At 49.0% G+C, this 27900-nt stretch overlaps 1 protein-coding gene across 1 annotated transcript; it reads left to right on the top strand.

Moving 5' to 3' along the window:
• Positions 1 to 982: 982 nt before the first annotated feature.
• CCDC92B (coiled-coil domain containing 92B) lies at positions 983 to 27388 on the top strand. Its single transcript, XM_066635908.1, has 4 exons — positions 983 to 1572; positions 5342 to 5495; positions 16106 to 16153; positions 23474 to 27388. The coding sequence occupies exons 2-4, from the start codon at positions 5366 to 5368 to the stop codon at positions 24238 to 24240; spliced, it is 945 nt and encodes a 314-aa protein (XP_066492005.1). The 5' UTR covers positions 983 to 1572; positions 5342 to 5365; the 3' UTR covers positions 24241 to 27388.
• Positions 27389 to 27900: the final 512 nt, after the last annotated feature.

The raw sequence follows: 27900 nt of genomic DNA, 5'->3' as shown, positions 1-27900 counted from the left end.
GCTCCCTCCACTGCTTGCTCTTTCACATCTGTGATGCAGCAGTGGCAGCTAAGGAAAGGTCAGCCTTGCTTTTTGCAAGGCCTCTTATAGGCATTGAGCTATTGCAAGACCTTGATTCATTCATACAAGTTCATCTTTAATATATTCATTTATGTAAACTTATGTAAATTTATTCAAATTTTACATGTAAATTAATTCCCCCCCCCCGGGCCCCCGAGACAGTGTCAGAGAGCTGATGTGGCCCTCCTGCCAAAATCTTTGGACACCCCTGGCTTCTACCATAGTCTTTCGAGACTGAAGGTTGCAAACCATCTCCCTTTACTGAACACTATCTCCTGATTTTGTCTGATCTTGGAAGCTAAGCAGGGTCAGGCCTGGTTAGTACTTGGATGGGAGACCGCCTGGGAATGCCGGGTGCTGTAGGCTTATACCATAATCTTTCAAGACTGAAGGTTGCCAACCATCTCCCTATACTGACACTATCTCCTGATTTTGTCTGATCTTGGAAGCTAAGTAGGGTCAGGCCCGGTTAGTACTTGGATGGGAGACCGCCTGGGAATACTGGGTGCTGTAGGCTTCTACCATAATCTTTCAAGACTGAAAGTTGCCAGCCAGATGTTGATGATGATGCAGGTGCATCTCTTCGATGGGTGTCCCAAACATCTGGGCCCCTTTGGTGTGAGCCCCCCTTCCTTCTCAAGGGCAAGCCAGCCCCCACGGCCAAGAATGGCAGCTCCATTGCACCGGGGCTAGTGCAGGGGCAACTTCTTGCACCCTGTAGCTGGCTTGGATCCCTTTCTCCCCCCCCCCCCCAGACTGTTCTGCCTCTTCACCCTCCCCGTTCTGCTCCAGTCGGCTGGGGGATTTCAGAGATCTCCAGGAAAAGAGGAGGAGGAGGTGGAGATCTGAAGAGTGACAGCTTGGCTCGGCCTCTCTTCTCCTCCAGCCCTGCCATGCCAGGGCCAGATCCCCGGGGAGACACCGGAGAGGGGTGATTTCATCGGCTTGATGGAGTCCAGAGGAGCCAGCCTGGCTCCCCCCTCCCCCGCCGCCGCTGCCAGCCCAGGCTGATCTCACCAGTTCCGGTCACGTTGTTCTCTGTTTACGCCTTAGCAGCTCCTCTCCCCCTCTCCTTCCCCCCCCCCCGCCTGTTTCTCTGGGATCTGCTTCTCCTCCAGCCGGCAGCCAGCCCCCCCCCCACCGATCCACCCTCTCCATCACTCCCCCATCCTTGCCAGGAAGGAGGCTGGCACCAGAGCCACCATGGAGCTTGCTGCTGCGGTGGCACGGATGCCCTTGCTCTCAATGCACCAGGAGGCTTTGAAGGAGATCTAGGGGCAGAGGGGGGCAGAAGAAGAAGAAGAAGGCCAGCCAGCCAGGGGGCAAGTGGAGGAGGGAAGGGGCTCCTGCCCCCCTCTCCATCCCCTGCCCCCCCTCATCAGATTGGGCTGGAGAGTGCTTGGATGGCCCCTGGGGGGCTGCTGAAGTCCAACCTGCTTGCCCTTGCCTGCTGTCCTGCCAGCACGCCCCATTGATGACCCCCAGCTGTGGCTGCTGTCGCCTTTTGCACAGGTAAGGAGGAAGGGGGGAGTAAAGCAGGGGGTGTGGGGTGGTGGGTGATGAGGGGAGGGCAGGAGAAGAGAGTGCCCAGGCAAGCTGGCTGGCAACCAGATGTCTGGGATTCTGCTTAAGACTCGTGATGCGGCCAAAGAGAGGGGCTCTGGGGCAGCGCTGCCTAGTGGTGATGCCTCCTGCCCCCTGGGGTCCTCGCTCTCACCGGTTCAGTTCTTCAAAGACCGGTGCACCGAGTGGACGGAGCAAGCCTGATTCTATCTGGACTGCCTCTGAGCATGCACAGAGTGCATTTCCTGATCCACTGCATCCACACCACCACCCCTCCCCTCAATCTGGGATTTAGAAGGAGACTGGCACTCTCAGTGAATCCTAGCTGGGAGTCGATGGGTATGTACGTGCACTCTGTCCATGCTCAAAGACAGATACTCCAGGAAGAATCAGGTGAGCTCAGTCCACTTAGTGCATGTCCAAGCGCTGTCTCCTCTCCCATTGCCCAGAGGAATGAGACTCAACTTCCAGGGTCTTTGCACTACTGAGATGAAGTAAGAAAGAGAGGGGGTCTATAGGCTGAATGGCACAGCAGAGGTTCCAGTTTCCATCCCTCGCAGCTCTGGCTAAAGGGGTCTCAATTAGCAAGACTAGGAACCACCTGCATTCCAACTGAGGGACAAGAGAGATATGGTAGGAATTTGTATATCTTCAGGGGGGTGTTAAAAAGAAAATGCCCTCCTAGGTTAAAACCCCCAGTGTGAGCCAGGCTTTCCTGTAGCCACCATTCACATATGTAAAAATCAGGAGCACATATTCAGAGATCTCCCACATCATTTCCAGTTGCACCCCAGAGATTCAGACCCTCCATCCATCTCATTCAGCATTGTCTGCATTAACTAGTATTAGCTCTCCAGAGTTACAGAGAGAGAGGTCTATCCTGAGATACCAGGCACTGAACCTGGTACCTTTTACATGCTGGGGAGGTTCCTACCTCAGCTGTTTCAGCTGGGAAAGACTCTTGCCTGAGACTTCTGCAACCCACTCATGAGCCATCTTGATTATATTTTATTCATTTCAAAGTATACAAGTTTATAAAATATTCCCCATCTATGGATTTAGGCAGGACTTTTCCTCAGATCTGATTGGCTAGCAACTACAAAGAGGTTTTGTCTCATATCTGACTTGGCTGACTTACTAAAGCGACCTATGCTTTTTTTTTTTTTAACCCACCCAATAGTTGTTGCTGTTTTGTTTTTTGTTTTGTTTTTATTATTATTACACTATTGGCAGTGTTGCAAACAACCAGGTGCAAAACTGAGTCAACTGACAAGGAGAAATGGGGCGGGAGGGCAGGGACCTGCCTTCTGCAGTGTAATATATCAGAAGAGGCACCTGCAGACCAAAAATTCTTTTGTAGACATTTCAAGTAAAAAAGAATTAATTGAAGAACAATGAATGTGTCTTGGTACACTCCTACTTCTGGCTGGACACTGACTCAAACATTAAATTGTTGACGTGGTACAGTTCACTCTTTAACCACCTCAATTGTTGTTGTTGTTGTTGTTTTTTTTGGGGGGGGGGTTGGTGAGTTGATTGCAGATATAGAACTATAGAATTGGAGGGGACTTTCCTCCTCAGTGCAGGATATCCTGAACTACAACATCCCCATCAGACAGGGATGTCTACTTGAAGACCTCCAGCAAAGGGGATCCAGTCCACCACCATCCCAGTAATTGATTCCACTGGCAAACTACTCTCACCATTAAGAAGTTTTTCTTCATGTTTCACTGGAATCTAGCCTCCTGGAACACATGTCCATTAGATCAGATGTGGGTAAATTTTGGCCCGTGGCAACCCACTTCTGGGTCCATCTGTTGAAGTCCTCTGAACTAGGTGGACCTTTGGTCTGATCCAGCAGGGGCTGTCCTATGTTATACAGATGATCAAGTGTCTTCATTTGGAAAAGCATCTCCCAAACATAGATAGTCCAGGAGATAGGGAGAAGATTCATCAGGGAATCCAACCACTAGGCAGTTGCTATTCAGAATCGACTGCTTCTCTCCTGCACAGGTTAGGGTGCATTTACTTAAGTATTTTTGTAAATACTTTGGGGGGGGGGTGAAATTTCCCATATTTAGGCTCTCTCAGATACCTCCACATGGAAAAATTGAAAATCTGCTACTTTCCAGAGATGCCACGAAAAATCCAAAGCTGCTTTGGAAAGGTGATACAGGACTGACCCCATGAAAGATTTCTTAGCTGTATGGAAATCACAGGGAGAGCTCACCACACAGAAACCTCTTTCTTGCCAACACTGGTCATGGAAACAGTCTATCTGTTATCTGCCTCATAAAATACTCTGTGTAATTCAAAAGCTTTCACCAGCCTTTGCCGACAGCCATTGCTCCATCCTATGGGAGATCACACAGTAGTATCCAAACTGTGGGTTGGGACCCACTAGTGGGTCACGACCTGGTTTATGGTGGGTTACCAAAGGGTGATGGAAAGATCAGATAACTAATTGCCTCAAGCCCTATTGAAAAATCAGATACTGTAGCTGCTAATTACCCTGTAAAGAGCTCAGCTCCTGCAGTTTGCAAGATAGCTACTAACTGCCCTACAAACTGAGCACTTGCAGTTTGCAAGCATGTGTAAATATAGAGAAATAAAGTTTGAGGGTCTTTTTCTGCTTATAAATAAACAAAATATTATTTCTTTCTAGATCTTCTTTTTTTAAGTCTCATAAACCTCGATGGGTCCCAAAAATCATTTTAAAAAGTGCTAAAAAGTTTGGGAACCACTGGTTTAAGATTACAGGCACCGTATATTGAAATGTGCTTAGATCTGTGGTTCTCAAACTGCAAGTTGGGACCCAAAGTGGTTTGCGACTCAACTTTTGGTGGGTCACGAAACCAACAAACTGAGAGCTGACAAGAAATATGTATTGAGCCCTATGGAAACCGAAAGAGAGCAGCACCTGAGTATTTACTCAGAAGTAGGTGAATATGCCTCGGCCACACCACCAGGATAGTCCCAATCCAATGAATGCAGGCCCCAACAAACTCTCCAGAAGGAAGTCTTGCCTTGAAGCTAACAAGGAAATTGTATTGAGCCCTATAGAAAGCAAAACTGAGCCACACTTGTACGTTTACTCCCAAGTACGCAGATGCGCCTTGGCTTTTACTGGAGGCCAGACAAAGGAAAATGCAAGGCTCCAGAATGGTCCCTCACCAAATGCTCCAGAAGGCAGTCCCCTCCCCCTACCATATTAAAAAGGATCTAAACAGAGGCCTGAGCAGCTGGTAAAGTGAAACCTTTTTTTTTTTTTTTTTTAGTGTTGTAAAGCTAAATGGGTCCCAATAGAGTATCATTTTAAAAAGTGGGTCCTGGTGCTCAAAAGTTTAGGAAACACTGACTTGGATCCATTTGGTCCATAAACTAACATGTACTTTTTAAGCGCACAATTTTGATTGCTTTCCATTCTGCCATTGAGTTAAAAAGTCTGTTACGTTATTTCTATCTCAAAGATTCTGCAGGCCTTGGTTGTGAACCTGGGGCCCTGCCAAAAATGTTTTCCAATTGCGCCCTGCAGCTCCTAAGACTGACCTTTGTCCAGATTTTAAAAGTATAAAAAAATAGGACTCGCTCCAGAACGTGGAGCATTGCTTCCCCTTGCCCAAGGTTTTACCAAGCAAAAGCAGCAGAATAGTGAATGGTTCCATGTGGTTCCATTACATGTGCAGTTGCACCAAAAACACCTTTCTATTCCCTCCAGGCTCCAACTGTTCCTCGTGTTGCGATGGAGACCGTGTCCCTGGAGCACCAGATCCAAAGCATTCAAAGACACATCGCCTTCCTGAAGAAAGAGCAGTTGCAGCTTCTCCATGACCTGCACCTGGAGATTCTTCACCTACAGAAACACTGCACAGGTGAGTCCCAGGTGGCCCAGCAACCGTGCGTTGGACTTTAGCGGTTTCTTGGGGAATAAGTGGTGACTGACTTGTTGCTGGGATGCAGTCAGGCATCTCGGAGGACGCTTCTCTTTCAAAAGTTGAGAACATTTTAGTTCAGAAGAATAAGCAGCTGAAGGGAGAGGGGACATGGCTTAGAAAATGAGGTTTAAAAAATGAGCCGTAGCTAAGACTTGGCTTAGAAAATGAGGCATAGTGTGGAGAGAGAGAGTTTCCCCCTCTCTCCCAACACTAGAATCAGGGGTCAGCCAATGAAACGGATTGGCAGTAGATTTAGGATGGATAAAAGGAAAGTTCAATTGTGATCCTGGCCCCTCTGCCACCCAGGGCCAGGACAGCAAAATGCCACCCCTCCGGCCTAAAAGCGTCACTTCACTTCCTGATTTCGAAGAAAACGGTGACATGTTTAGGACTTCGGAGGGCCAGAGAGACTGCGCATGGCCTTCCCAGCCACCAGGAGACTTCCAAGGCCTCTGGAAGGCGTTAAAAGGTTTTCAGCAAAAACCAGAAGCGACCTTTATAGGCCTTCTGGAGGCCTTGGAAGGACTTCTGGGGGCCATGGAGGCAGCATACAGCCTCCTCCAGCCCTCAGAAGACATGCTATGGCCCTGTAAAGGGGCCTCAAGGCAAAAAAAAAAAGGGTGGGGAGGAGGGGTCATGGCACTGCCCTCCACCGGCAGGCACCCCAGGCCATTCCTCCCCCCAGGTATGCCAGTGGAAAAGACTTTGGGCACAATCCTAACCCACTTTCCAGCACTGACATAAGGGCAATGCTGCTCCGAGGTAAAGGAACAAGCATTGCCTTACCTTGAGGAGGCCTCCCCAACTGCAGGATGCAGCACATGCCCCACTGAAACAGCTATGCCAGTGCTGGGAAGTGGGTTAGGATTGTGTCCTTTGTCACATAGATGTGGTGCTGGTCAGTCGCTTAGAAGGACAAATCAAACAAATGGATTAAGGGCATAAGAACATAAGAACAGCCCCACTGGATCAGGCCATAGGCCCATCTAGTCCAGCTTCATGTATCTCAATAGCGGCCCACCAAATGCCCCAGGGAGCACACCAGATAACAAGAGACCTGCAAGGCCTCCTGGGAATTGTAGTTAACAACATAAGAAGAGCCCCACTGGATCAGGCCATAGGCCCATCTAGTCCAGCTTCCTGTATCTCACAGCGGCCCACCAAATGCCCCAGGGAGCACACCAGATAACAAGAGACCTGCAAGGCCTCCTGGGAATTGTAGTTAACAACATAAGAAGAGCTCCACTGGATCAGGCCATAGGCCCATCTAGTCCAGCTTCCTGTATCTCACAGCGGCCCACCAAATGCCCCAGGGAGCACACCAGATAACAAGAAGACCTGTAAGGCCTCATGGGAATTGTAGTTTAAGAACATAAGAACAGCCCCACTGGATCAGGCCTTAGGCCTATCTAGTCCAGCTTCCTGTATCTCACAGCGGCCCACCAAATGCCCCAGGGAGCACGCCAGATAACTAGAGACCTGCATCCTGGTGCCCTCCCCTGCATCTGGCATTCTGACATAGCCCATTTCTAAAATCAGGAGGTTGCACATACACATCATGGCTTGTAACCCATAATGGATTTTTCCTCCAGAAACTTGCCCAATCCCCTTTTAAAGGCATCCAGGCTAGACGCCAGCACCACATCCTGTTGCAAGGAGTTCCACAGACCAACCACATGCTGAGTAAAGAAATATTTTCTTTTGTCTGTTCTAACTCTCCCAACAGCAGTTCTTTCAACAGCTATAATGGCCAAATGCAAACTTCCTGTCCTGATTACCAGCTGCCTGGGCACAAGGGCAGGGGAAAGCTTCCTCTCCTTCTTGCTCATGGGCTTCCCCAGAGGCATGACCTGGGTTTAACCAGCTCAGTATGTAGGCAGGCAGCCTTTCTCCATAGTTTCATACAGGGATCTTTCCCAGCCCAGCCTGGAGATTGAGCATAACACCTTCAGCATGAAAAACAGAAGCTCTGCCACTGAGTTGGGGGTCAATATTAATGGGAAGACAGAAGGCTCCTAGCCGAGTATTGTCCCCTCCGACTAGGAGGCCTTTCCCAGCCATTCTATCTGAGTTGCTTTTAACTGGAGACTCCATAGGGAGAAAGGGAGACATTTGATTTTACAAATGCATGTCTGGAATTGTCACTAGGCTGGCTGCACACAGGCTAAATTTAATTTCAACGCAATCCACTGGGGGAGCATTTTGTTAAGCTGACAGTCCTCTGCTGGATCCGAGGCTGTGGGTGGGAACACTTGTGGGGGAGGGAGAAAGGACCTGGAGTTTGCAAGCTCTCATTAAGCTCCTTCGAGGGTGCATCGCCTTCCCAAAGAGGATTAATTTTGGTAACATCTGATCACATTGCTGTATGCCTCATAGTTAAGCAATGTTGCTTGTGTTGATTTCTCTGAACCCTGTTGGATTTGGAGACTAATGGAGTGGGCAGAAGCAGAAGCAAAGAACTGAGAGCCCAATACTATGCACGTTTACTCTGAAGCAAGTCCCATTATAGTCAATGGGGCTTACTCCCAGGAAACTGTGGGTAGGATTGTAGCCTGAGTCAGGACAGGCAGAAGGAAACATCGAGGCACACATTAAGATTCTCCAAAGTTGCAGTTCCAGGGACATAGGAGGAAGTAAAGCAAGGCAAAAAAATTCTTACTTAGAAGTTTTTTATAGAGTGAGCCAAGGCCCTATAGTTTCCCACATCTCTTGGTCTGAGGGGTTGCAGTACCCTCTTTGGCCATTATTGGCGTGGCGCTGTAGTGCAGCAAAGATTGGGCCAACAGTGCCCTCTGTCTGACAGCTGCTGCCCCCAGCCACACTCCAGTGTGGCTACTTGGATCCCAAGTGTGTTTTCAAGTTGCTGAGAGCAGACTCCTGCGCTAGGCACCTGATGGTGCCCCCCATGTGATGGCACATTCAGTGCTAACTCTGTCACTGACTTGGCCAGGAGGGCCCTCTGAAGGGTGTGGGTCTTTACGCAGTGCGCACCCTGGCCACCCTCTCCCCCAAACCACGCCTATTCATCAGCTAGGAGCCTACAGGAAAGTAAGAGCCTTCTATGGTTGGGGAGGGGCCAGAGTTGTCAATTCAACACCTTCCCTTGATGCTCAAGTGACACAGAGCCCAATCCTGTCCATATCTACTCAGAAGTGAATCCCATTGTAGTCAGTGAGGCTTACTCCCAGGTAAGTCACAGTCTACAGTCTTATGCACACGTACCTGGGAGTAAGCTCCACTGTTAGTGGGACTTACTTCTGAGTAGACATGCCTAGGATTGCATTCACAGTCAAGCAAGCAGTCTTTTTTCCTTGGGCTGGCCCCAGTAGCGTAGCTCGAGGGGGTGCAAAGCACTAAATTTTGCAGGCACCTAACTGTGCCATGCAAGGGCGCCTCCCCTTCAGTGCCAAGCATTCACCTCCATTTTGCTCTTGCCACTGGGAATGACTCGAAGGGGAGGGAGAGGGACCCCTTGTCAGCCACCTGCAAAACTTAGTGCTTTGCACCCCTTCTAGCTGTGCTACAGGGCTGGCCCACCTGGTGGTTCCCATGCAGAGAGTTCCTCTACCCAAGGGTCACTAGCCAAGTTATCCAATGACCAGACCAGCACATTAGGCCTGAAGTACCACTGTTCATATTGAATTGAAATCAACCCACCATCATGCTGCAATCCCCCTGGAAAGCAGACATCTGGGAGGTCTGTTACACATGAGAGGAAAGGCAAAACAACAGATGTGTTTATTATCTTGAATTTGGGGGCAGGGGAGAAATCAAAATAATTGCTTAAGTGTATTTCCTGCATGACAGCTTTCTGTTGGAGGAGTCCTGCCAATAAATTCAAGAGAAACAGAGAAAGCCATTCATTCCACCATGTGGCATGAACCTTCTTTTGCTCCCTAACTTACTTCATAAGCATATAGTGCAGTCCTATGCTTGTCTACTCAGAAGCAAGGCCCATTGTATTCAATGGGACTTACTCCCAGGAAAGTAAATAATAGATTGTAGCCAGTCCGAATTCCTCTAGATCAATGGTTCCCAAACCTTTTAACACCAGAACCCATTTTTTTAAAATGATGCTCTTATTGGTACCCACCTAGGTTTATGAGAATTAAAAAAAAAATCTAGAAAGAAATATTTTTATTTACAAGTAATAATAACCCAAAAAAAAAAAAATGCTCAAACATTTTATCTCCCTATATTTACTCAGGCTTCCAAACGGCAGGAGCTGAGCTCTTTTCTGGACAATTAGCAGTCATCTGTATTTGAACAGCTTGAGGGCTTGGCGCAATTAGTTATCTGATCTTTCCATCAGAAGTGTTTTCACTGGAGGCTCTGCTTGGTGCTTTGAGTCCCACCAAAAATTGGGTCGCGACCCACAGTTTGGGAACCACGCTAGATATCAAAAGGACAAAAAAAAATAAGCCTAAGAAGAGATTACACGCTTTTCTTCTGAATACAGACATGACCAAATGCATATGCTGGGAAGGGAGTTTGCCCATCCCAGTCTTCCAATGAAAACTGACCAGTACAGGAACTGGCCAAGAAGATCAGAAGGCCAAGAAAAAGTCATCAGCCACTCGCAACCATGCCAAGTGTGCTGTAAACCCAAGAAGCAATTACTTCTGGATCAGGCACTTCTGGGGGGGAGGGGTAATGTCCAATGTCACAGCTCTGGGTGCCAGATGTCCTAGGGATGCCACTAGCTAGTTTGATGTGAATTTTAAAAATCCATAACACAGACCACATTCTGTACGTAAAAAATACACTGACCATAATAAAGGTCTGATAAGAATAAGGGTCTAATAATAAGAGTAAGGATCTGGGTACCATTTGGGAGGGGGGGAACCACTTCCTTATTTCCTTTGTGATTCTGCCTTTCCCCGCTTCCTTAATCCTACATACTCCCTGCTACAAAAAGATGTTATTTTTCAACTCCTGGCAAGGGGGAAGGGATGCATTGTACAAGAAATGGTTGCTGAAGCATTCAGGTTGTACATCCAAACGGCACAGGATAAACAGCCATTCTTAAACAGCCTACAGCTGGATTGTTACTGGAACAATCGTTTTACTGGGAGAAGAAAAGGGGGGGACTCCAGCAGTCCAAGAGCAATCCAGGAGCCAAGTGCTGCCCTTTCCAGGGGTCCTCTCTTCAGTACAGCCCCTTATGCAAAGCAGATGTAATTGATGCGATCCCATTATGTATATCCAGAACTTCTAAATAGCTCAGAGAGGGACAGCACTTAGGAGAATTGAGGGCAGCCCTGCAAGAGAGCTATCCTGGCCCTAACATTGTTAAAGATCTGCTTCTGTGTGTACTCTGTCCTTCCTCGATGGAACATCATGTTCCATGTTTGCTACAGCTTTGAGCAACTACTTATTACTGAATCTCCATTTCTCCCACTCCTCTCCCCTGCTCGGAGGTTGAGAGCAGCAGCAGAAATTGCACCAGTAATGAAGATCCATTGTAATTTTCTGGGGAGGGGGGAACACTCCAGTCTCTTCTGCCACCCCCTTGGAAATACTGACAGCCTCTGGTGTTCATTTTTTCCCCCTCACCTTGCTGAAAATGACTCCAAATTCAAAGTGATGCCCCATGTCTCAATCCACCAAACATATTTAGCTGCTTAGTAGAATTTATACTGCATGGGGGAACTTGGTTTGACTTGAAGAGGTTGTTGACATGCTCCAGGGCCAAAAGTGAGCTGTCTCAGGATGATGTCAACAGGGACCAAGGCTGGGAAGGCCAGGCTTGAGATTCCCCCATCCAGACGTAAAGTTCACGTGCAAAACAAAGGGTTTGAAAAAGGGTTAAAACATGCCTTCTTAGTATCACTGCGCCAATCAAAATCAGAACCAAAGCTTAAGAACATACAAAGAGCACCACTGGATCAGGCCAAAGGCTTATCTAGCCCAGGTTCCTGCATCTCACAGTGGCACACCATAGGGAGCACACAAGACCCTTGCATCCTGGTGCCCTTCTGGTGCACACAAGACCCTTGCATCTGCATTCTGAGGTAGCCTACTTCTAAAACAAGGAGATTGCACATACCTATCAAGAAACTTGTGATGAAATTTTCCTCCCTAAATCTGTCCTTTTAAAGGCATCTAGGCCAGGTGGTATAACACAATCCTGTGGCAAGGAGTTCCACAGATTAATTAGGCAGGTAAAGAAGTATTTTTGTATTGTCCTAACTCTCCCAACACTCAATTTTACTGAAAGACCCCTCATTCTAGTGTTGTGCGAGAGGGAAAAGAAAATCTCTCTATCCACTCTATCCATCCCGTGCATAATTTTATATGCTCCATCATGTCGTCGTCGCCTTTAAGGGACCTTTTTTTCTAGAGTCCCAAATGCTGTAGCCTTTCCTCATAAGGGAGGTGCCCCAGCCCAGTAATCATTCTGTGCTTCATGTGATATATAGAGGTAGACTGCCTTTGAACATGGAAGTTTTATTTCTGCCTGGATAAACCAGACGATTCTGGATGGCTCACCACTGGGTATGAAGTTAACAGCCATCCCCAGGTGTTGCTCCTCTCAGCAACTAATAATCAGAGATCAATTGAAACTAGAGGTTCCGTTTCACATCCATGGATTGTAGCCCCTCCTCCATAAGTTGCCTCATGCCTTAAAAAAGCATCGAACATCACCACATCTTGTGGCTCAGTGAGCCATCAGTGACTGACCTGAGCATATTGATACTGCAAATGGCTTTTGCATTTGCTGGAAATGGGGTGGTTATTTTTATAACCAGGTGGGGCTGGGCTGTTACTGAAAGTCAGTAGCTCTGGTGATAATAGCATGGAAGTTGCATGCTATGATTGTGGCATGTTTATTGATCACGCCAAATATCAATAAAATAATTCATAGTGGAAAATAGAGACACCAGTCGGATCCCTTATTGAAAGCAACAAGAAACCAGATCAATCCTGCCCCTTGCCTCATTGGGCAAGAAAGATGTCCATAGCCCAAGACAAGAAAGAGTTGTACATCTGGGATTGTACTTTTGTCAGTACACTTTTCAGGACACTTTGTCAGTACACACATAGACACTCTCATCCCTTTCAAAGTATTTCCATGTCAAACACAAATTGCCACCCTTCTTTTTCAGCCGGGATCAATTTGAATGCAAAGACCCTGATGGTTTAATGGACAGTTGCAGTTCACGGATAAATTGCCCATTTCCTTGTGTATATGTAGGACTTGAGGCTTTATTCTCCTGGGCAACCACTCAAATTGAGTGGCGGGAGAGTTAAGAAAATATTTCTTCACCAGCATGTGGTGACATGAAGCTGATTTCTGCTGGCCCATCCATCTCAAGATGGTCTACACACTGACTGGCAACAGCTCTCCAGGATTTTAGAGGTGAAACTTCACAGTACTACATAAGAACATAAGAACGGCCCCGCTGGATCAGGCCATAGCCCATCTAGTCCAGCTTCCTGTATCTCACAGCGGCCCACCAAATGCCCCAGGGAGCACACAAGACAGCAAGAGACCTGCAAGGCCTCCTCGGAATTGTAGTTAAGAACATAAGAACAGCCCCGCTGGATCAGGCCATAGGCCCATATAGTCCAGCTTCCTGTATCTCACAGTGGCCCACCAAATGCCCCAGGGAGCACACCAGATAACAAGAGACCTGCAAGGCCTCCTGGGAATTGTAGTTAAGAACATAAGAACAGCCCCACTGGATCAGGCCATAGGTCCATCTAGTCCAGTTTTCTGTATCTTACAGCGGCCCATCAAATGCCCCAGGGAGCACACCAGCTAACAAGAGACCTGCAAGGCTTCATGGGAATTGTAGTTAAGAACATAAGAACAGCCCCACTGGATCAGGCCATAGGCCCATCTAGTCCAGCTTCCTGGATCTCACAGCGGCCCACCAAATGCCCCAGGGAGCACACCAAATAACAAGAGACCTCATCCTGGTGCCCGCCCTTGCATCTGGCATTCTGACATAGCCCATTTCTAAAATCGGGAGGTTGCGCATACACATCATGGCTTGTAACCCGTGATGGATTTTTCCTCCAGAAATTTGCCCAATCCCCTTTTAAAGGCGTCCAGCCCAGATGCCATCACCACATCCTGTGGCAAGGAGTTCCACAGACCAACTGCACACTGGGTGAAGAAATATTTTCTTTTGTCTGGCCTACCTCTCCCAATGCTCAATTTTAGTGGATGTCCCCTGGTTCTGATGTTACTACCTCTCAAGTTGCTGCCTGAAACTGAAACTGGAACCTTAGGCACGCAAAGGAGCTGCTCTGCCATTGAGCTGCAGCATCGCTGCCATGAATTAATTGCCTCTATAGTGGCAGATCTGGGGCATCCTGGTGGAGTAGGGCATTATCCTTTAATGCAAGGGTGCCCAAACCCCGGCCCGGGGGCCACTTGCGGCCCTCAAGGCCTCTCTATGTGGCCCTCAGGAAGCCCCTAGCCTCCAATGAGCCTCTGGCCCTCCAGAGATTTGTTGGAGCCCACACTGGCCCGATGCAACTGCTCTCAGCGTGAGGGCAACTGTTTGGACTCTCGAGTGAGCTGTGGGATGAGGGCTCCCTCCATTGCTTGTTGTTTCACGTCTGTGATGCAGTAGCAGCAGGAAAGGAAAGGCCAGCCTTGCTTTGTGCAAGGCCTTTTATAGGCCTTGAACTACTGCAAGACCTTCATTCATTCATATAAGTTCATCTTTAATATATTCATTTATGTAAATTTATTCAAATTTGAAACATAAATTAATTCGGCCCCCAACACGGTGTCAGAGAGATGATGTGGCCCTCCTGCCAAAAACTTTGGGCACCCCTGCTTTAATGTGTTGTAGAACTGCCAGAGGATAAAGAATGCCATTTCGATTTTCCTGGAAACTCAGGATTACATTGTTCAGAGAAACAGAAGACCAACAGGGATTGGTTTCTCCAGCCTAGAGCGGAGTGTTTTCTAGCCAAGCTGAGTGGCATGACCTCGTGATGCATCCACCTCTGGGACTGGCCTGATTTTACCAGATTGGATAAAACAAGAGCGAGAGGAACGAGATGGAATGTTCTCCCAGCCTGCATTGCTGCCCTTCTCCGGCACCTGGATCCGCTTCTCCGACTTAACCAGGCTTCCAGAAGAAATGAGTTTGAAATACGATTGGGGTTGAATTTTTGCTTAGGACCTGGACTTGTGAAATCCGAATTTCACATCCAAACCTGAGGAGATGGGAATGAATTCAAAAGGATGACAGTCTGGCCCTGCCACTGAAATGTGGCATTAACTGCCTGATGGTGCTGATAGCAGGAAATGATTAATTCTGCTGGGATTTGATCTAGAAGTTTCCACTTGTAATCTCTGGTGGTTAAACTGTAAGGCCGGGACCCCAGAGACCCATGTACAGATCCCTGTTTACTTGTAAATCTCGCTGGGGCTGCTAATCATATGAATGTACACCTGGGAGTTAACCCCATTGAACTCAACAGGAGTCCTGAGTAAACACACCTAGGATTAGACAGTGGTTGGCTCTGGGCCCATCTCAACCTCACCTACCTCACAGGGTTGTTGTGAGGCTAGAGTGGGAGGAGAGCAGGACTATGTATGAATCCCAAGCATACATACAAGTATATCATCTTGGTGGTGAGCAGATGTTCTGACCTTGAACTTTTCGAGAAGGGGGCCAGGGCTCCTTGGTAGAACACATGCTTTGTCTTCAGAAGATCCAAGAACACAAAGGGAAGACCCCCTACCTGACACCCTGGGGAGTTGGAAGCAGTTGGTCTATAGCCCATGTAAACCTAGATGGGCCAATGGGCTGTCACAGGAAGCTGCAACTTCTTATGTTCATCAGGAGCATCTATATTGCAGTGGTAGAGCACATCCTTGGCATAAGGGATTCCAATCCAATCCCTGGCATTTCCAGCAAGACCATGAGACTATGGGGAGCTACTGCCAGTCAGTGTTGATATACTGTACTGTGTAGACCACGGTCTCACCAATGGTCTGGATACAGGTGGGCCCTTCTAATCCGCAGCTTCAGGACCTGCAGATTTGACTTAATGCAGGTCCTGACCCATGTCTGGAGAACCTCATCTTACCTCCCCAACATGACCAGAAGTGCCTTTCGGTTGCGTCAGGGAGCATTCTGAGGCGTCAGGGAGGCCACACATGGCCTCCCCATGCCTCAGAAGGCATTCCAGAGTCTTCTGAAGGGCACTTTCAAGGATTTTAGAAGCTCTGGGAAGCCTTCTGAGGTGCACAGAGGTCACGTGCAGCCTGCCAACTCCTCAGGACACCTCTGAATGTAACCAGAAGGCACTTCTAGTTGTGTCCAGAGGTCCTTTGAAGGCCCCACCTGTGAATTTTATTATCCACGGTTTGGTATCCACAGGGGGTCCGTAAACAGACCCTCCATGGAAGCCGGCCTGTATTGTTTGGAAAAAACAGCTGATTCCCCCCCTTCCTCCATTAATCAATGCAAGACATTCTTCTGTATCAGGTCAGTGTTTTATCATTCCATTCATTGAACTCATCTCAAGTGGCATCTGACACTAACAGTGTGTGATTTTCCCTTTTATTCTAGAGTTGACTCAAGACCTTGAGATGAAAGAGTTAGAAGCTGGCCAGCAAGGTAAGAGGATGCTCGGACTGGAGGTGAAGATGCTCAGTTTGGGGTGGGGAGAGGGCGGGAGGTGGGCATTCCCAGGGGAGGGTGGGCGGGGAGTGGGAGGCAGGGCCAGGATCCGGTAGTTATGGGGCAGGGATATGGGGCTGTTATTGGGGCAGGGATCCTAACCCCATTCCCTGGTGGTCCAGGGTTGCTCAGATTTGTGCCACCTCTTGAGGTGGCACAGATTCAAGTAACCCCATTGGGTTGCTGTGGCTTTACCCGGGAAAAGGGGGCGTGATTCCCCTTTCCCCAGGGTGAGCCACTTTCAGCCCCAATCCTCTCTTGGATGCAGTGCAGGCCCGCCGGCCTGCCTGCTCCAGCGCAGGTTAGGATTGCGCTGCACAGTGCACAGTGTGGGCAGTAGAGTGGCGTAGCTAGAGGGGGTGCAAAGCACTAGGTTTTGCAGGCGCCTGACTGTGTCATGCAAGGGACTCCTATTTCCTTTTGCTGGAAATAGGAGTTGATCTTCTCTTGTTACTTTGGGATGATTTTTTTCCCCCATTTTCTCCATCTGAATTTGATTCAGATGTAATTCTTCATCCCAGTGTGGGCAGTAGAGGGCGCCCAGCGAGCAGCCAGTCCCTTCAGCAGGCATCTCGCTCGGATCTTTCCAGGGCTTGGCACAGTTCCTGGCTGTTTTACGATCCTTCTTTCTGGAGTCTCGGGTTCTCGCTTGGCCTAGTTTATCATCAGCGGTGACAGTAAACATGGGTATTGTTTGAAAGCCTACTCAGTGGGAGATGGAACAATCTGGTATTCTAGGTGTGGCTCCTCTGCAGGACAAAATTTATTTACAGGCACACCCCAATATCCACAGATGCAGCACCTGCGGTTTCACTTATCTGCGGGGGGACACTTTTCAAAGGTAGGGAAAGTGAAGAGAAAAGCCAGAAATAGTTTTTACTATTGCCACATGGTGAAATAACTGCATTTAGAGGGCTGCAGGCAAGTCCACCTCATTTTGGGGCAACATTGGGTGAAGGGAAGAGCCTTGCGCGACCAGGAAAAGGCCGCAGGCAGCTCAGAAGGCTATCTGCAGCCCTCAAAATGCAGCTTTCTCCTTATCTGTGGATTCGCGCTATCTGCGGGGCAGGAGGGGGGTTCAGAATGGAACCCTGGCGGGCAGTGGCGTAGCTAGAGGGGGTGCAAAGCTCTAAGTTTTGCAGGCGCCTGACTGCATCATGCAGGGGACCCCGTTTCGGGTGCTGGAGCAAAACGGAGGCATCCACCTCTAGTGCCCAGAATGGCTCTGAAGGGGAGGAGCCACTTGCACAGTGTGGCCAGGTGCCTGAGAAACTCAGTGCTTTGCATTCCCCCTAGCTACACTGCTGCTTGCGGATATGGGAGTATGCCAGTATTCACTTACTTCCTGAGATTTATGCACTGCCTTTCCCATGCTCAAGGCAGAGCACAATTAGAAAATAAAAATGCAACCCTTCAGCATATAAGTTAAAAACTTTTAAAAGCAATTTGAAATTAGAAAGTTGAGCGATACGGATAAAAATATTAAAGTATATGGCAAGGTATCTGAGGCCTGGCAGCTCAGGTTTCACTTGCAGAACTCTCTGCCACAAAAGGGATGTTGGCCAATCGCCTAGATCAGGGGTGTCCAAAGTTTTTGGCAGCAGGGCCACATCATCTGTCTGACACCATGTCGGGCGCCGAATTAATTTACATTTCAAATTTGAATAAATTTACATAAATGAATTTATTAAAGATGAACCTGTATGAATGAATGAAGGTCTTGCAATAGCTCAAGGCCTATAAAAGACCTTGCACAAAGCAAGGCCGGCCTTTCCTTTGCTGCTGCTACTGCATCACAGACGTGAAACAGCAAGCAGTGGAGGGAGCCCTCATCCCACAGTTCACGTGAGAGGTCAAACAGTCACCCTCACACTGAGAGCAGTTGCATCAGGCCAGCGTGGGCTCCAACAAATCTCCGGAGGGCCAGAGGCTCATTGGAGACTGGGGGCTCCCTGAGGGCCGCATAGAGAGGCCTTGAGGGCTGCAAGTGGCCCCAGGGCCGTGGTTTGGGCACCCCTGGCCTAGATAAGTGATTAAAAGAGGATGAGACGAAATAATGGAAGATAAGCATCGATAGATAGAGCTGTCAGCTGTGATGGCTAAATGGAGAATCCATGTTCAGGAGCCATCTGCTTTTCAATGTACCAGTAACCGCAGGGCAAATCGCCATGGCGGGCCACTGAAGTCATGCCCGGCTTGCTTGGGCTTCACAACCGACATAACGAAACCAAAGGCATGTAAAGGCATCACCCAAAACTCTCCAAAAACAACCCAAACTGGTCATATTGGGATGGTAACTTCTTAGGGACAGATTACAGGAAATAGGGACTGTCCCTAGTCAGTCAAGAGAGATGTCGATGATGCATAATGATGCATGATGACGGATATGACTCACAGCACCTAACTTTATATCTTAGGGACTAGAAACCGAATCGGTGCCAAAGCATCAAGCAACTCCCCAGCAGCTGCTAAAAGCACAAGGCCCCCCAGGGACCCATTGCTGGTGCCTCTCTTCTCCCTTGCCCCAGGGACATTTGGGCCCATCCAGCATCCGTTGTCTGTTTGGGTCCCTTCTCCCTTACCCTGGTGGCAGTCATAGTTACTTCTTGGTGAACCAAATGCATCCACAATACTATTATGGAAGGCAGGAAATCCCACCATGATTGCCCAGGGCAGCGATTTTCAACTGGTGTGCCACGTAAGGTCCGCAGGTGTGCCATGGGAGCTCGGAGCGCAGTGGTTGAAAAAAAAACTCTTCTGGGTGCTGCGGCTCTGTTTCCAGGACAACTCTCTGTAGTAACAAAGAGCCGGTGGAGGAAGAGAGACAGGCAATTCGTCTGTGGGCAATTCTAGGGCTATGGACAGGCAATTCTAGGCAATTCTAGGGCTATGGACAGTAGCCCTAGAAACAGAGCTGCAGGACCTGGAAGAGTCTCCTGGAAGTGACATCACAAGAGGCAAAGACCAGAGAGAAGACCAGAGCGGTCAGTGTGCCTTGTGAAGAAAAACGCTGAAAATCACTGCCCTAGATAGTTGTACATAGTGTCACGTAGGAATGAAAGAGACCTGCGTTCACAACCTTGATAAGGGGGTGGGGCCTACCCAGGTGAGAAGAGATGCACTGGGGGGGGGACACACCTTGTCAAAGGCCCCCTTAAACCTGGCAGCTGCCCTGGATAGGAAGGTATGAACAAATGACCCCCAATGCTCCCATGATCTTTATCCTGTAGCCTGAAGTCTCCTATAGGAGTGAGATGGGACACACACAGAGCCTGCTGGCTGAGCAGTGAAAGCCTCTCCCTGGCCTCAGGGCGAAAGGCGAGGCTACCAGCTCAGTGCAGGAGTTGGAGGGGCAGAAGGCAGCAGGAAGTCTCAGGCAAATGGAATGCGGGTGCAAGGCCGTCCCGGAGAAGCCAGTGGCAGATTCCAAAGGAGCATCCCTTCCCCACCCTTTTGGCCCCACCCCTTTTGCTGCTTTTGGCCCCACCCTGCAGGAAACCACATTGCTCGTGAAATCAACTGGCATGCTTTGGCATCCCCGGAGCCCCTTTGCGGGTTGCAGGACAGCCACTTCCTGAAGGCTCAGTTCCAGAAACTGGAATGCCAGCTGAATATGGGACCATCATGGGCTGCGAGTCCCAGTGTTCCTGATCATGTGCAGAGTGCTTTCGGCTCTGCCAAAATAATGGCCTCTGGAACTGAAGCAGAGAGTGGGGGACTTTTCAGATCATAGACTTGGGGGGCCAAACTCTTCTAGGAAAGGGCATTGTGTTTTAGTTGCAGTAGGGAATGGAGACCAAGGGGAATGGAGACCAAGGGATGTGGCATCTTAGAAAAGGTAGAATTTGAGAAGGGTTTGAAAAAAGTCAGAATGAGGGCATCACCAGGGTGGCTCCAGGCATAAGGGGCAGTTAGGGAAGAACCAGGATACCCATGAATGACTGAAGGGGGTGAAGCATAGCTTTCAAGAGCAATTGAACGGCAGCCACAAATTCTGCGGCACAGAACTCCATTAAAATGGACAGTTACAGGAGCAATCAGAGCAGCAGCCCATAGGCCTAAAACACCCCATTAGATGACCCAAGGAGAACAGCATGGGAGACCATCTGACTCCTACAAGGGGGGGCATCATCGGTTTGGTAGATGGGTGAGAACAGAATGACTCAGCAGTGACTTCTGAATGGAGCTGGGAGGGTTGGGTGGCGGGGGAAGAGGGAGAGCAAAAAGGTACATCTGCACACAAATTTTCAGTGTCAGCATTTGTTGATGTGCAGTTGGGACACTGACTCACCAGGTGAACGCAAGCAGGGGAGAGTCCGTCTTCCACCCTGCCGCTTCTTCGCCTACACGGCTAAGCTCTTTCTGTGCCCACATCTGATAGGGCAATATATTAAGGAGGCAGTCAAATAATTGCTCCCGCTCGTAAGGGATGTTTAACGTGTCCACCTCCCTGGAAGGACTCATTATAGATCGCTTAGGAGGTGACGCCATAAAGCGGTTGCGCGAAGGGGAGTGTGGAGAGGGAGCTCCAGACTGCAACGCAATGCGGGCAAGTTTGTGCACGGTTAATCTCTCTCGGCATGGATGAATGCAGGCCGGGAAAGCAGCACAGCTGAACAGAATTCTGCTGTTTTGTTGTAGGCATTGGCAAAGAAAATTGTAAACAGCCTCATCGCAATCCCCCAGCCCACTTAGCCCCCATTCGTTAGTTGGGATTGGAGACTGCAGGCTTGTGTTTGAGTCAGTGGCCGTCTGACACCACACGCCTCTCACCCACATTTCCTCTTCCACTTTATTTCCCCCTTTTCCAATCCAGGGAGCTGGAGAAGAAAGGGCAGTGGAGGCGAGTGGGCGGATGGAGGTGGGTGGTCCTCTGCCAGTCTGTCGCCTGAGGCCACTGTCTTAGTCGGCCTTATAAATGGGCCGGCCCCACGTGAAAACTTTAAGAAAGGAAGGAAGAGGCCTTGCTGCTTCTAACAACAACCTTTGTAATTCCTCCGCCCCCCTTCCTAAAAAATGTTTGTTCTCCTTTTGTTTGTTCTCTCTCCCAACTTCCACATCAGCCTGGGGAGAAACAGCCCCCTAACCAAGCAAATGTCACTGACTTTTTGAAATTCTGTTTTGTTCGCATGCAGGCTAGTAACACGTCTGGGAAAGTGCCCTTTAGGCACATACCTGGGACCGTTCCAATTTTCTGTTACCTGCCCCATATAGCCAGGTGTTAGGGGCCCCTCAGCAAACTGCCTTCCATGGGTCCCCTTCAACCTGGATGAATCCTTCCAAGGGCCCGGAGCCCTGCAATGTTGACCACCCACATAAGCCTGGAAGACGCAGGTTCAACATCCTCGCTCAACCGTTCGGCTTTCTGGGTGACCTTAGGCCAATCACGATCTCTCAGCTTCACCTACCTCACAGGGTTGTTGTGATGGCAAAAGAAGGGGAAGAACTATGTACACCGCCGCTGCCCCACCATGCTCCCTGGAGGAAGGGCAGTATAAAAATGCGAAAAATAAACAAGCAATAAACAGACATCCTGCAATTCTGTGTAGTTCATCGGTGCAGTATGGTCCCTTCTGGCATTCTTGGTTCCCAATAAAGGCATTTTCCTTGGCAGGGTGTGTGTGAAGGAGAAGGCAGCAACCTCAGGTCAGATTCCAGGGAAAGGTGTGTAGTAGCAGAACAGCTTTAATTGAGTGAAGCCAAAGACGTAAGTAGCGGACAGGCTCCCCAGGGTAAACAGAGGGCTGGAAGACAGAGGTTAACAGAAGGATCTCAGGTGTAAGTAGCCTCATCTCTACAGGCAGTGCAATTGCTAGAAGGTGTGGGCCACATCAGGTGACGCGCACAGGGGGATGACACCACCGTCGGCCAAAATTTTTAAAATCTTTGTATTTTCGAGCACATGCCTGATCTTGTCTGATCTTGGAAGCTAAGCAGGGTCAGGCCTGGTTAGTACTTGGATGGGAGACCGCCTGGGAATACCGGGTGCTGTAGGCTTATACCATGATCTCGGAAGCTAAGCAGGGTCAGGCCTGGTTAGTACTTGGATGGGAGACCGCCTGGGAATACCAGGGTGCTGTAGGCTTCTACCATAGTCTTTCCATGCCCAATCTCGTCTGATCTTGGAAGCTAAGCAGGGTCAGGCCTGGTTAGTACTTGGATGGGAGACCGCCTGGGAATACCGGGGTGCTGTAGGCTTCTACCATAGTCTTTCCATGCCCAATCTCGCCTGATCTCAGAAGCTAAGCAGGGTCAGGCCTGGTTAGTACTTGGATGGGAGACCGCCTGGGAATACCGGGGTGCTGTAGGCTTGTACCATAGTCTTTCGAGACTGAAGGTTGCCAACCATTTTTGTTTTTTCAAATAATACTATTGTGTTATATATCAATCAATGCACAATTTCACGTAGAATGCAAGGAAACAAACCCATTCAAATACCTCTATGGTAACAAAAGTTATAACCAAAAAACTAGCAGGGATGGCGCAATGGTGGATCACCACGCCTTCCGCCCGAGGGCAGTGTCCTACCCACTGCATGAGAGGAGGTCCGTGGGAGTGATGCACTGGCCTCCCGTACCGGATGTTGCAAATCCTAGTGATGCCACTGTCTACAGGGACATGCAAATGGATTCTGTCTCCAAGAAACCAACTTTCTGTGATCAGATTAAACTACGTCAATTGAGCGTGGAGGTATAAGGGCCAGGCTAGATGGTAGTGTCAGTGATGTTATTTTGAATCCCCATGGTTGGAATTCTACAAAACAAACAAAAAACAAGCAATCCAAATGCAGCTTCTGGGAACACTGGTGCAATTTGGAACCACTGCACAGAAGGAGATGGGTGAAGCTCCTTCCCCCTGAGATGTTTTCCCACTAACAGTCACCCTCCCCAGGCTGCTGTTTCACCTGGAAACTGTATTTGTTTTAAGTTGACTGGTTGAAGTCATTCATTCCTCTGAGGAAACCCTGGGACTTACAGTTCTGTAGAGGTAGGGTAGTGTTCCTAAGAGAGAATTCTTATCATCATATGGAATGGAAAGGATGTTTGTGGAGGAAGGCTGGGTGACCTTGGGCCAGTCACTGTCGCTCAGCCTCTCCTACCTCGCAGGGTTGTCGTGAGGACAAAAGGAGGGAAAGAATCACGTACACCACCCTGAGCTCCGTGCAGGAAGGGCGGTGTAAAAATGTGGAAAATAAATAAATTTCGCTTGATCATTTGGGGAGAACTTAACGCTTTTTAAACTCTTTACCTTCTCTAGAAGTGATCGACCAGGAACTGGAAGAGAAATGTAAGATCATGGAGGCCCAGCTACGGGAGAAAGAGAAGGACAACCTGGAGATGCGCAAGGAGCTGAGGCACAAGGAGAACTTGGTGGCCGCCCTCCGGTCCAACCTGAGGAATAAAGAGCGGAAGTTCCTGGAGGAGCTCAAGAGAAGAAGCCACCGCGTGACCATCCTCAACACAGAGCTGCAGAAGCAGACAGAGGCTGCTGCTTATCTCTCCTTCCAGCTGCACACCACCAAACAGAAGCTTCACAGCTCCCGCCAGAGCAGCAAACCTCTTGCCGACCGGCCTCCAGAGAAAGCCCTCCTCCCTCCGCCCTGCAGTGAGGCAAAGCCCAAGAAAAGGGCCCAGAAGTCCCACTCCCGGAGGCAGGCGGCCAGCTCCTTCCACAGCAAGGCAACCTTCAAGGACACGTCATCTCGTGACAGGTTCAGCAGCTTTGAGGAAGCCGAGCCGATGCCGGACCCGGCGCTCTTTTTGTACACCAAACGGCCCCACGCTCCCTCTCACCGCCAAAAATCAGAGCCCAAGTCTTCGGCCTTGTCCGCAAAAGCAGGGGCTAGCCACAGGGACCCCACGACCCCCAAGGGGGGCCTGCAGCGGTCACTATGGCAGCCCTCCCAAGAACCAGCGGAAGCCACAAGCAACGTCAGAACTTTGGGGAAGCCTAGACCTCTTTCCAAGGGGGAGCAACGCCAACAGAATGGCAGCAGCCCTCCGACTTCGAGAGACGTTGAATGAAAATAAAGCAACAACCCCTCAAAAAAAGAAGACGTGAGAGGGAACCCACACAGCCATTTTGAAGGAGCTTTTCTAAAGAGGTCAGAAGAGAAAACAGATCTTGGCAAGCACATCTAGAACCCGGAGCCGGTCATGGAAAAAAGCACTCGATCCTCGGGCTTCAATGGATACAATCGCTATTTCCCTGTCAAGCTGCGTAACACCAGAATAGCTGTGCATTTCACGGGGAACAGTGTCGGTGGTAGGATGGTCAAGATGGCGGCATTAGGGTGGTTCCGAATCACGTGGTGAACCCCGGGGTGAATGTAGCAAGCGCAGCCGTTGGCTGTTGCAGCCACAGAACGGCCCTGCCCAACCATTGGAGGAGAAAACCGACGCGCTGGACCTCACGCTTCTGTGCCTTGAGATGATCGTTTCCGAGTTTCCCGTTTCAAGTTCTGACCCGAGCGTGGAAACTTGCGTCATCTGAGAATTCAATTTCAGTGGCAAAACGGCAAGCTTTGGCACTGAAAAAAAAAAAAAAGCTGGGCGTTGGCTGTTCTGAATGTGTGCAAGCCATCTCATCTCAAACGGGTGCATTTTTATTTGTTTCTCCTTTCAGCCCGGGTCTGATGACCTCGGCGCCAGGAGAAGATGGACATGGAGGTTGGATGCGAGAGTTTGGGGAGGGCCTTCTTCCAGGAAGTGGGGAGGGATGGGAATTGTGGAGTTATTCAAATGCCTCTTCAAGGTATCTTGGAGAAGAGGTCCATCTCCAGGGGGTAAAGTGAATGGTACGAGGGTATGTTGCATCCTGATGATCGTGTCCTGATTAACTGTGTACTGATCATTGGCATCCCTGGACATTCATGTCTTCTTTTTTCCCCCTGCTTCCGAGTATAACTGGGCAACACACCCCATTTTATATACTAAGGGCACAATCCTAACCCCTTATGCCAGTGCTTTCTGGCACTGGCATAGCGGTGCCAATGGGACGTGTGCTGCATCCTGCAGTTGGGTGTCACTCATGGAGGCCTCCTCAAAGGAAGGGAATGTTTGTTCCCTTACCTCGGAGCTGCATTGCCCTTATGTCAGTGCTGGAAAGCACTGACATAAGGGGTTAGGACTGTGCCCTAAGCCTCTTATCCCAGCCCTAACCCCACTTTTGCATTTTAACCATTAAAAACTACACCTAATTTAAATATAAATATATTGGGACACAAATATCTGGGACGCTAAAAGAAGGGGTGCAAAGGTCCAACACCAGATGTATTTGACCGGGACACAGTTGTCCATTACACAGTGTCCTATCACTGAGGACAACTTGGGGTTGGACATTGGAGCAAACTATATTTGTGTGAAACATCCGTCCTTGGTTCTGGTTGAGTGCAGGAGGCAGCTGTAACATCTATGTGGCAAAACCGAAGACGTGAATAGGTCAGTCCAAATGGTGAACCTGGTCCCCTTTCCTTTTGTTGCGTCCCCCACTCATTGTCTGTAGAAGATTTCGGGGCACAAAGCCCCCAATTGCTGTCGAATTGGCAAGAATTGGTGGAGCTTTTGAAGCACACCCAGAGATCTCCTCCCTCTCTTGCCACAACCAATGAACATAGTAAATTACATGGTATAGTAGCCATTGGTAGGCCCCACCCCTTAAAGGGGCTTAAGTAAGTCTTGCATAGGTTGACCCCCAAAAATCTGGGAATTCCAGATCCTGATCTTCCATCCCCCCCCCCCCCCAGCATGGGAAAATATTTCAGATTCTGAGGACATAATCAACACCTGGGCAGATTTTGAAAACCAACATTTTAAAGGTATTAGCAATTGAAAACAAGTTCAATTTTAAGTTCAGGGTTTGATTTGCCTTTGTGCAAAATCAAATCAGATTTGGCCTTGGTGAGAATATTTGTCCCAGACAAAAGAGTGTGTGTGTGTGTGTGTGTGTGTGTGTGTGTGTGTGTGTGTGTGTGTGTGTGTGTTTCCTGAGTGATATCAAAATGTTAAAATCCACATAAAAATGTAAGCATTTGACCCTGTCCTGAAATTCCAGCACTCCTTAGGGCCCAACTAGTTGTCAATCACATTATTTGTTTCAGCTTTCCTCCCACACCGTATAGTGCCCACATAATCCCCCCCCCCAGGGGATAACAGCAGCTTCAGGATCAGGACTATGTGGAACCCCTGATGCCTATAGCTGTTGCAAAATGCCACGCTCCCCCTCAACTGTTCATAAGAACATAGGAAGAGCCATGCTAGATCAAGCCAAGGGCTGATCCACTCCAGCTTCCTGTATCTCACAGTGGCCCACCAGATACCCCTGGGAGCAATCAAGACAACATAATAGCTGTGTCCTGTTACCACTACCTTGCGTGTAGCATTCAGAGGCAGCCTACTTCTAAAACCAAGAGGCTGCATATATATCCATCATGGCTTGTAACCTGTGATGGACTTTTACTCCATTCAATCTGCCCAAGCCCCTTTTAAAGGCAGCTAGGCCAGGTGCCCTCACCACATCCTGTGGCAAGGAGTTCCATAGATTAATCACATGCTGGGTAAAGAAATATTTTCTTCCTGCTCCCTAGATTCGAAAGATAGAGTGAGATGCAGTGAAAGAGGCCACTGGGTTCCACCAGCAACCCTCCCTGCAAGTTGGCTATTCAGTTCGTCTCATGGATGAGCCAACCCTGTTAAAAGAGGGCAATTTGAGTCAGGGTGGTACACAGATGAAATGTGTCAGATGCATCCCCTCTCCTTTCAGACCAAATCCCCCTCTCCCACAGCTGCTTTCACGATGGTGGAAGTCCCGGTCGTGGAGGTTTGATATAATCTGTGTTCTAGGTTCAAAGTGCACTAACTTTCATGGAGTTTTGAGATGGATGGATTCATTTCCAGCCATCTGTGTAAATTGTTTGGTTCTGGGAAAACCAGAAGACTGAATGACAATCAAGACGGGCTAAGAGAGTATGCGGCTTGTCTTTATGTAAAGTGTCAGGAGTCAGGAGGCAAGCCAACATTTCTTCATCCCTGGCCAAGTTTATGCCTTCGCTTTGTTCATCTTCTTCCATGATGATCTCATGCAGGGTTGAGGCCATCATCCTAAGTGCTCTTAGGGTGTCTCCAGCTGTGTGTCACTCTCCTTAGGGCGTGTCTGGATTTCTGAGCAGCCGCAAGCATAGCAATGAACCCATTTATGGATGCATAAAATTGGATGGCCGTGGCAATGTGTGGCTTACTACACAGCCAGAGAGACAACAGTAGCATAGCAGGTGCATTTGACATCTAGGGTCTCCCACCTCCTTTATACAACAAAAAATTTTTAACACCCCCTCCTTTATACGACACCCTCCCCCCAAATGGGGGAAACAGAATTGGGCTGCTATTGTATGTGTATATTTGACTAGGAGAGCGGCTGCCCACATTACTTGCCTGTTGGTCCTTCATTGCAGTAAAATATACAGGGCTGCCTGTGTCACTTGCCTGTTGGTCCTTCCTTCACTGCAGTAAAATATACAGATACAATTGTATCTGTAAAGGAAGGACCAGCAATCATGAGACATGGGCAGCGTCTCTCCCTTCTTGCTGGCTGCCAGGATCTATTGAACAAGATTCTAGCAGCGGGCAAGAAAGGAAAGCGGCTACCCACATCCAGGCCAGGGTCATCTGACCAAGCTCAGCCTGGCA

Source organism: Tiliqua scincoides, chromosome 8 (assembly GCF_035046505.1).
Source record: "Tiliqua scincoides isolate rTilSci1 chromosome 8, rTilSci1.hap2, whole genome shotgun sequence".
Taxonomy (NCBI): domain Eukaryota; kingdom Metazoa; phylum Chordata; class Lepidosauria; order Squamata; family Scincidae; genus Tiliqua; species Tiliqua scincoides.
Note: the sequence above shows the minus strand (reverse complement) of the source record. Positions and strands in the feature narration are given on the sequence as shown.

Excerpts from the sequence above, each read along its gene's own strand:
- CCDC92B (XM_066635908.1), top strand. The coding sequence starts at position 5,366 with ATGGAGACCGTGTCCCTGGAGCACCAGATCCAAAGCATTCAAAGACAC. Across the intron at positions 5,496-16,105 it reads CCTACAGAAACACTGCACAG|AGTTGACTCAAGACCTTGAG; the intron begins GTGAGTCCCAGG and ends CTTTTATTCTAG. Across the intron at positions 16,154-23,473 it reads GTTAGAAGCTGGCCAGCAAG|AAGTGATCGACCAGGAACTG; the intron begins GTAAGAGGATGC and ends TACCTTCTCTAG.